The 10287-nt window shown below is 48.5% G+C and overlaps 1 protein-coding gene across 1 annotated transcript; it reads left to right on the top strand.

Annotated features, from left to right (window-relative positions):
- The first annotated feature begins 1134 nt into the window (after nucleotides 1–1134).
- On the top strand, nucleotides 1135–7013 carry ARRDC5 (arrestin domain containing 5). The gene is made up of 5 exons (XM_009286268.1): nucleotides 1135–1387; nucleotides 5408–5451; nucleotides 5516–5653; nucleotides 5848–5933; nucleotides 6506–7013. The coding sequence occupies exons 1-5, from the start codon at nucleotides 1135–1137 to the stop codon at nucleotides 7011–7013; spliced, it is 1029 nt and encodes a 342-aa protein (XP_009284543.1).
- The last annotated feature ends 3274 nt before the right edge of the window (nucleotides 7014–10287 follow it).

Raw genomic sequence — 10287 nt, 5'->3', positions numbered from 1 at the left:
TAGTGAGGTGAGTGTGCACAGGGGGTGTGAACACAATACACAAAACTGTGCATTCTGGAAAGGTGGTTGTCCAAAACTGGTAACACCATGAGGAAAGTAGGAATGGTGAAGTTTACTTGAGACAACCATCAGCTGAATTAAACAGTAGACAGGGGATTACCAGGAGATTTATGAGAGTAGAAAGAGTCAGCCTGGAAAGAAATCTCAAGGAAGTGTGAGAAGTTGTGACTGCAGACGAGACCCAGGAGTGGGACAGGGGAAGCAGTGGCCACCAAAGCCAGGGCTGGCATGGCCAGAAGCAGCCCACCGCTGCCAGATGGTGTGAGCAGCCTGTGTGCAGCCAACACGCTGATGCTGATGGGGTACAGTGCTGAGAGTAGAAAGAGTCAGCCTGGAAAGAAATCTCAAGGAAGTGTGAGAAGTTGTGACTGCAGACGAGACCCAGGAGTGGGACAGGGGAAGCAGTGGCCACCAAAGCCAGGGCTGGCATGGCCAGAAGCAGCCCACCGCTGCCAGATGGTGTGAGCAGCCTGTGTGCAGCCAACACGCTGATGCTGATGGGGTACAGTGCTGGGGGGGGGGGGGGGGTGGGGGGGGGGGTTCCCCCCCGGGGGGGGGTTATTTTTGGGGGGGGGCTTGTGGGGTGTGTTCTCACCAGTGGATGGATTAGTGGGTAGGGTGCATGCAGATCACCCATGTCTCCCCAAGGAGAGATGCATGAGTTGGGGAACCAGCACCCCAGAGGAGGAGGGTGCACCTAACCATGCATGTGTGTGTGTGCATGCTTAGAAGTTTTGGGGATTACTCATGGAAAGTGCGCTTAGAAATTTCTGGGTGTTTATCAACATTTGCTAAGTGTCTTGAATTGTGGTTTATGTGCTGCGTTGCCAATACCAATCCTAAATGTGTAGTTGAATGCTTGCCAGTTAGTTAGGTGCTGCTAATAATCAGATAAATGGCTCTGATCCCCTCTGGCATAGCTTGGACAGCTGAGCTCTCTCCCTGTGGGGCACCGTGCACCTGTCCCCCATGCTGTGACCTCACAAACCCTGGTGTCATGGGGTGGGGTTGGAGAAGATGACCTTGCAATCCAACCTCTGGACCCCAGCAGCACCCAGCTCCTGCTCTTCCCTCATGTCGACGGTGACAGCAATTAACCTGGTGCTGCCTGAGATTGAGGTGCATTTGGACAGCTCCAGTACAGATGGCCAACTGGTTCTGAACCCCAGGAGTACCCTGGTGGATCCTGTGGTGAAGGTGGAGCTCGTGGGAAGAGGCTACCTGAGGTGGCTTGAGGAGGATAATTCTGAACTGGACTATCACAAGAGCACGGCTTGCACCAACCAGGCTATCTACGTCTCCAAAGCAAAGAATTTCCTCATAGAGGGTAAAACACTGGAACGAGGCACTGGTTAACTGAACAGCATCTTAGTGTTGGGCTAGGGAAGGTGGGATCTGGGCAGGAAGTCTTCCTTTTGCCAACGTCCATGTGCTCTGTTTCTATCCCATGGCATACTCCTTCTCACTACATCATATGGCAACCAGGGCTTCGCGATGAACAGTAGCATTCTGGTATGATCAGCAGTATTTGAGAGTGTGAGCAGTCCCCCATGAGTTGGTGGCTGTATCTGTGAAGTGAGCATTTGTTGCACAGAAATCTATCACAACCTGTCTAGCAGCAGGTAGGAAATCTTTAGTCACAAGCACATCATTGAAACATCCTTTGGTTATCTAAAATGCTTCAGTGTTCTTGTTGACTTATGTGCCAGCAAGCGTCCACTGGGTATACAGGCTTTGTTACATTTGCAGCTATAGTAATGGCATTATTAGAGTTACTGCTGTATCTTTACTGGGAGACAAGAAAAATGTGAGATCCACACTGAAAACACCTGCAAAAGTGTGAGAATCACAGAATCACAGAATGGTTGAGGTTGGAAGGGACCTCTGGAGGTCATCTGGTCCAATCCCCCTGCTCAAGCAGGGCCACCCTGGGCTGGTTCCCCAGGCTTTTCAATTTCTCAAAGGAAGGAGACTCCACAACCTCTCAGGGCAACCTGTTTCACAGTGAAAAAGTGTTTCCTGATGTTCAAAGGGAACCTCCTGTGTTTCAGTTTGTGCCTGTCACCTCTTGTCCTGTCACTGAAAAGAGCCTGGCTCCACCTTCTTTGCACCTTCCCTTCAGATATTATACACCCCAACATGCACATGCATAAATGCAGAACTAACTATTAAAATTTACAGATTTATTAAAAAGAGTAAAGTCAGTTGGATGTAATGACCACCTAAAACAGTGAACTATTCCAGGCGATGCTTAAAGCAAATGGAAGCCTCCTAGGAGGTGCACTCCCCCTTCTCCGCTACTCTTTCTTAGGGTCTGTTAGGAATCCTGAAAATTTAGTCTGCAGATCATAGGTAGTCGCTGCCCTAGACTAGTTTAATACTGAAGTTAGACTGTGCCAATGCATGGAAACTGTGCTTTTGAGCTAGGACTTGCAGTGGTCAGGCTTCGTTTCCACTCAGACTTGAAGGCTCTACCTTGTCCAAAGGTCATTTTCCCTTTACACATGCATTAGAGTCTTAGCCTTGACATACTGCAGCATGCTGACTCTTCCTGTAGGCTACCAGATGTTACAGCCCTGACAGAAAAGAGAGAGAAAGGCTGAGTGTTGGATAAATTATTTTTGCCATTGTAAGAACAAGTGCCTGTAAAGCGCCTCAGTTCTGGATCTTCTCGGCTAAAGTTCAAATTGGTGTTGCTTAAAGACACACTTGAATCTGTATTCTGCCACCTACACATATATTTCTGTTTTCAAAGGAGTTGAGCATCCACATCCATCAAGGCTTGCCAATGCAGTGCAGTTTAATAACAGATTTTTACAACTGTAACTCAGTCTTTTTCTTCCTTTTCCAGCATTGATTACATCTCTGTAGAAGTGTTCTAACAAGTCCAAGAAAGCCATTTTAAAACATGAAAGAAGATACAGACCTGACCCTTCTTACCCTGAATACTCTGTGCCCCCCACTGATGTTGGCATACAAGGGATGTATGTTTGAACAGATTGCCTGTGTCAGCTTTTGACACTCAGCTGCTAATATGCTCTTGATAGCATGTTACTATCTGGTATTTGATCGTACCACATGCCCTACTTGGGTCACATCTGATGTCTCTGTAAGAAGTGTATATACATGGATCCAGGTGCCTGCTGACATACTTCTTTTTAATCCTGGTAAGCCCCACCATCACACAAGAAACTCAGTATTGTCTCTCTGTGAGATAAAGACTGCTGGAAGAACTGACTCCTGGCAGTCATCGAATATGACTGGTAACAGCTCTAGGATAATTAGATCCAGAAAAGAAAAAGATGAGTTGCAGTGTTACCAGGGATAACCATCCTCATCACTAGCAGAAACCCCCCAGTCGGAGCAAACCAGACTACAGGGCAAACACTACAGGCAGTGTGAAACTCTTCAAGCACTGCTGTGCACTGTCAGTCATACCCCAGGAAATCCCTTGTGTCCTTCATAGAAAGGTCACCCCTCAAGTCACTCCTACCAGCAGCCTCTTTGCACTTTCCCCACAGCTGCAGCCATCATCTTCCTTGCTGGAGAATACAAGATAGAGCACTTTTTGAATTAGGTAACACAATAAATTATCTGGAATTGACTTAAATTTTCCAGTGTGACTGAAGTTCCCAGGTTCTGCTGAACACCAAGACGTGTGGTATCCCCAGGTGCCTCTGGGGAGCTAACTCTTGGGAGCACTCTCCCACCCCTGAAGCTTCTGGGAAACTTTCTACAGTGTAATTAATTCTGTTGCATGGCTTCAGGGGAACAAGATTCCTGAAGCCCACATAGAGGGCAGGTGCTTCTGTGCAATGGGGCTCACATCCAGCAGCCATGGGGAGTCAGGCAAAGCAAGTGTACCTTCGCTTCCAGGGTGAATTCAGGGACATTGTTTAAGGCCACTGTCCTTTTGAGTCCAAGGGCCTGTGCGGAAAGCTAAGCACAGCTTAGCAAGCGGGCCCAATTCAAAGAAGTCTTTTTAGAAGTGATGCAAAACAAGCCAGAGAAAGTAGGATTAAAGCTGTACACAGAATGAAATAAGTATCTGCAAGCTTTTTTGCACCACAAGGCCTACTTCAGCCCTGCACACAAAGCTAGGCTCTCAGGCCATACCTGCAGCAGGCACTGAGAAATTTGAACTCTTTCAGTAAATCCCCACACTGTGCTGGGGCTGCAAAACAGACCACTCACACCAGTGCCCAACTGCAGATCATTCCAGGAGGGGAACACTGATTTCTTTGAAGGTTAAATTGCAGATCTGCTTACAGTTCAAAGTCCTTCCTTCTACCAAAACAAGAACATTGCCAAAATAACTTAAAGATGTCGTGTGAGATAAGGCCCTGGGAATATCAGGTTTCTACAAAGTGTCAAAATAGAGAACATGACTTTCTTATATTGCAGTTATCTAAGAGGCTAATGAATTTTAGTTTCCTCCCTTTCAGATTGTTTTAGGCATTTTTTTTCTTCAGAGCTACAACTCTGATTGATTGAAAATGCTGTTATGTCATCTGGTAAATCTCCCATGCTGTGAGGAAACAATATCCAGGCTTTTCTGCCAACAAGAATATCCAGTTTAGATTATTAAAACTTGAGGCATTGTTGAATTCATCCACAAAAGGACGCAGACAGCAGGACAAAATTCTAGCAGTCTCACATCCCCTAATATTGTTTTCAAAGTGAAGTTTTGGCACAAGCTACTAGGAGGAAGGAAAGCTTAAGTCTGGATGATAAACTGCCAGCAGATACATGTGTTTAAAAGAAATAGGTCTTAGATGAATAAAAGAGTCAAGAGCGGGTCTTATCTGGCCAGGAGAGACCAAACTTATCCTTGCATAGGTGGGATAGTTTTTCATTACAGGCAGTGGGACCTCACTCACAGAAAACTGAATTTGATTAAGAGGAAGTGGCACAGAAGCAAAGGCATTTGAAGGAATGGATCATAATTTTACTGTCCCACAGTTGTGCAGAGAAGGTGTCAATTTTTTTTTTTTTTTGTGAGTGGGGGTCTTTTGCACAGGTGAAACAAAAGTTTCAGATCATATGCATAGGTGTTGTAGACAATAATAAAAGAGGAGTGAGAGTTATTACACTGCTTTTCTCCCCAAAAGCCTGTTAGTGCTTATTTGGAAAGTTAAAAATCTGTGGCACTCCATTTTGATAAGTGAAAATCCTAAACACTTTGTGAGGAGCTGCAGATTTGCTGACCTTGTGTTAAAATGAGGCAGATTAGCAGTTCTCAAGTCTGCCGACTGGTAGGGGTCCATACATCCAGCAGCTGACCTGCAGAGGTGATGCACAGTCCACCCCATACCATACCTTTATGCCACTTTGGGTGCAATACCAGATAGCAAGGACACCTTGGATTCCGGGAGAAACATCAAGGTTTTTGTAAGGTACAAACATCCTAAATGTTTAAAGGGCTTCTGATAGCAGCGTGTTGTTTGGCTTTCAGATGGCTGGCTGGCTGGATTCTGGGGTCCACACTTTTGACTTCCACTTTAGCTTTCCTCCAAATATTCCCTCCGCATTCACCGGCAAAATTGCCTGCATCTCCTACTTTGTTCAAGGGACTTGCTGCAGCTGCCAAATTGTCTTAGCTAAATAGGAGAGATGTTTACTGTTGCAAGGAACTGCTGGTGACCACAGAAGACACGTGGAAGACACAGTAATGGGAACAAGCTCTCTGAGTTGGAGACACACAGACCTAGCCTGTTCTGATCCAGAGCTGTAACTGCTTACTACTGAGTGTCCACGAACTTTTAGCTCTGAGCTTCCTCCTTTTAGCATTCAAATGACACTTCAATATCTTCTGCCATCTTTGTCCTAGGGCTTGCACCAAGATGTTTCTTTTCTAGCATACAAGGTGCATTGTAAGACTTCAAGAGTGACATGTAGGGAGCGCTTCAAGATCCAGGATGAGGGAAAAGGGAGATTCTCTTCCTTTGGAGTCTGTGCCTTGGGCAAACATCACCAAATAGGAGGTGCCTCTTTTACCGAACTCTACCTAGACTGAGACAGTAAATCAAAGGTCATCAAGACAGCTAGAACATGATGATTCTAACAATTTTGTGGCCTCCCTCTAAATTTGGGTATGGATAGCTAAAGGTGACAATGTTTACATGTGCACACATGAATTCTTTGCACAGATGCTCAGGAGGACTGTCATAATTCAGCCATGTCACATTCGGTGCAGCGAGGAAGACTGTCCTCTGGGATAATGGTGGGGCTTGTGGGGAGAGTTGAGGAGCCTCAGCTGTTGTGTTAGGAGCTTACGCATGTGGTGTTTGGGAATCACCCCATATCCAGCAACAAGAAGTCACTGTGCTTTGCCTTTCCACTGACCCCCTCCATGCAGGCCCCACTGGTGGTGGAAGCTAGGAAGGATGCGGTTTATTTCTGTTGCTTCAGTCATGGCTCTGTGATCTTTTGGATTTCCCTGGAGGAAAAACTTGTTTTGCCCCAGTGACACCATTGTCTTCATGACAGATATTGCCAACAGGACATGCAAGTATGTTAGAAAGGTCATTTTTGCTGTACACTGCATTGTCCTGCATAGTGTCTTCAGCAGCAGGGGAGAGCAATGCTCCTTGGAAGACCGAAGTGAAGTGACAAGGTTGGAATCTCAGACAGACATGGCTCCCTTTGAGGCCATGAGAGTTACCAGTGTGCTGGTTCTGCCGAAACCCATGCCTGTCACCAGCGCTCTCATGGAAAATAAAATCTTGGCATTCAGATATGAGCTGGTAGGCACCTCTGGCCTTCCTTGTACCACATCCACCATCGTGGGCAGGGTGCCCATCATTATAGGAGCCACACCGGAGCATTTCTCTGTGGAGCAGAACACCATGACTCTGCATGAAAATGAAGGTGACATCTCAAAGGGGGTGAGCCTTCACAGAGACATTTCTGAGATTGACCCAGGAGCAATTGCCAGCAGATCCACGGAATAAAAGATTTTTCTGCAAAATCCATGCACACTAGCTGTATGCTTTCACAGGAGGAGCCTGCTTTTGCAGAGATGCACCAGTGATTCCCAAAACAAGTGGGGTAAAGCTAGCCAAAGCCCAAGGTCAGGAAGGCACATAAGAGGAGCCTGTAATTCTGTTAAATTGACACCTGATAACTGGATAAGGAAGACCAGGAGACTCAGCAGTGGCCTAGGCAGAAGGGGACACTTCAGACATCTCAAAGGGGGTGAGCCTTCACAGAGACATTTCTGAGATTGACCCAGGAGCAATTGCCAGCAGATCCACGGAATAAAAGATTTTTCTGCAAAATCCATGCACACTAGCTGTATGCTTTCACAGGAGGAGCCTGCTTTTGCAGAGATGCACCAGTGATTCCCAAAACAAGTGGGGTAAAGCTAGCCAAAGCCCAAGGTCAGGAAGGCACATAAGAGGAGCCTGTAATTCTGTTAAATTGACACCTGATAACTGGATAAGGAAGACCAGGAGACTCAGCAGTGGCCTAGGCAGAAGGGGACACTTCACAGACCCACAGGATGGCCATGCTCCAGTCCACGGGAAAACAGCCCACCCCAGCCTTATCTAAAGGTATGAGGCAAACATGCAGACCCTGGTGGGAGTGCAGAACAAGCTGAAAGCCAGCTGGGAGATGAGCCAGATGCCTGGCAGAAGGCAGACTGCTTGCTGCAAGGGGACCTGCGGAAGCTGCTCTCAGCGTGGCAGGGTGGGTGACTGGAGGGCCTGGGAGACCCCTGCGGCGAGGAGGGCAGCCAGACAGCTAAGGGACATGCAAGATCTGTGGCTGCTGAGGCAGAGGGAAGGGCAGCAGTCTGAGAAAGCAACCATTACCCAGTGTCGCCTCTGCAATGAGAGGCAAAGATCAGCCACCAGCTCTGCTCCACTGTCACCCACAGGTGAAACTGTGGGCCAGCTCCATGCAGAGCACACCCTCAGCGAGCTGGCGGGTTGTGCAGTGCTGGGGGGAGGCTGAGACAGCAGACGGTCATCCTGCCAAGCAGAGGGACCGGGGCAGGCCAGAGAAGTGGCTGGTCCCGGGGACGTGATGTGCGTGTAGCCCATGCTGCAACCAGACATGTGTGTATGTGTCAGTGTGGGTGACCAGAAGGTTTTGGGGTTAGAAGGGTGTTTAGGATTTTATTGGTGTTTACTAACATTTGCTAAGTATCTAGTAATGTGGTTTATCTGCTGTATTGCTGATATCGAACCTGAATGTAAAGTCCACTGATTGCTGGTTGGTTAGGTGCTGTTGAATCCTGATCTGATCCTGATGTGATTTAAGCCATGTGAGCTGAGCAGCTTTGCCCTGTGGCAGGCTGCTGCTGTTGCTGTGGTTTGCCCCAGTGGGTGCCACCCAGGGAGGGCTGCCCTGCCCGTGCCCCCTGTGGGCTCCCGCTGTGTCCCCAGGCTCTCCAGGGGGCACGTGCAGGGCAGCTGGCCTCCGTCACCCCTTGACACAACCTCAATCCCACAGCAGGGCTCTTGCAGCAGTCACCTGGTGGGACTCACCTACCCGCACAGCCGTGGCCTCAACTAACACCCGCACGCAAGCAGCACCTCCTGTCCCGCACCCCTGCGTCTCCACGTTTTGTTCCATGGGAAGGGCGGTGACAAGTGGGGAAGATAAGCTGAAGACCAGTGGATGCCCCTGGGCAACCCTCCCAACATCTGTTCCTGTACCCAGCAGCCCTTATAGGACCAAGAAACTACCATTCACCCTGCGGCTCAGCCCCACTAAACACCTGCGTGCATCTCAGTGCCCCCCACCTCCAGCCCACCTCCTGTGCTTTTGCACCGTTGCCTTCTGGCATGCCATCTTTGGCACGATTGAAAAATCCTTTCCTGGTCTCCAGACCAAAATAGCCATCGCCAGCCAGGCTGGGAGCAAAGGAGCAATGCTGGCATCCCGCTCCCGCTGCACTGAGGGCCCCATGCTGGGGGATGCTGCGTCTCGCCCACGCTGATTTACGCCGACACCAGCAGGAGGCAGAGGTTTCACAGATGAAATGCATGGGTAAAAGAAAATTTTCTGTCTGTGCCCCATAGAGTAATGGGATAGATGATGCAGGGTGTGGCCCCACTCCACCGTCTTGCCCCATCACCAGACTGGGGCCAAGGCATGGGGTGGTGCCACTTCTCCTGGTGCCAGGCACTCACTGTTGGGAGAGACCTCTTGCTGCTCCATGGCCAGGCCCCCCAGCTCGCAGAGAGCCCCAGCCTTCTCCTCCCACCTCTGGAGACTGCTTAGAAATGAGATAACACTGACCAACTTTAATTTACAGCAGCAGCAGGTCTGTTAGTGGTGACTTACATATGCTTTCAGCAGCAGATTGCCAGGAAGCCCCAGCCCAGGGTTTTGCATGTCCATAGCTATCTCCATAGCTGCACGTGGCCGGTGCTGTGCGGCATGATGCATCGAGGGAGCGCAGCGTTTCTCCCACTGCCTGCCTTTCACCATTCCCTGTGTGTGCACAGATTGACCTTGATTGGCAAAACACCCCAGCCTGGCTGTGTGCAGGCTGAGACATAGCACAGCACTTGTCACGTTCTGCTGCTCACACGTGCTCTCACCGGGCTAATGTTTCCCCTCATCTTGTCTGCAAAAATAGTATTTATCACACTGACATTGGCAGGGCCCTTTCACATCTCAAACGAGACCGTATATCAGGACGCTACGTGCAGAATCCCATTACAAATAGATTGTTGTTTTACAGGTCTCCCTCTTTCATCATTCAAGCAAAAATTAATGCACTCACAGCATACATGACAGGAACATGTTAGAAGAATATTTTTCACTGCTTGTCCTTTGAACTTCCAGCATTGCTTCTCAGTGACACTTGATACAGCTGAAGGAAAAACAGAACCCGGTATAAATTCTGAAGTTGCCATCACATAAACACTGGCAGTCCTTGCATTTACTATTGTGCTGGTTTTGGCTGGGATAGAGTTAATTTTCTTCATAGTAGCTACTATGGGGCTGTGTTTTGGATTTGTGCTGAAAAGTGCTGAAAATACGTTTTAGTTACTGCTGAGCAGTGCTTACACAAAGTCAAGGTCCACATCAGTGCAGATACATCTCAAAGTGTCTGTAGCTGTGGTTATGTCTGTGCTGCAGCAGGTGTACCTCTGAAGGGATTGTGGCCCGTGGATAAGGCCACGCTGGAACAGGTGAACGTCAAAGTGACTGTGGCTGTGGTTAAGTCTATGCCGCAGCAGGTGTACCTCTGGAGAGACTGCTGCT

This window comes from Aptenodytes forsteri, unplaced genomic scaffold (assembly GCF_000699145.1).
Source record: "Aptenodytes forsteri isolate BGI_AS27 unplaced genomic scaffold, ASM69914v1 Scaffold103, whole genome shotgun sequence".
Lineage (NCBI taxonomy): Eukaryota > Metazoa > Chordata > Aves > Sphenisciformes > Spheniscidae > Aptenodytes > Aptenodytes forsteri.
This window is presented reverse-complemented; position numbering and strand designations above follow the sequence as displayed.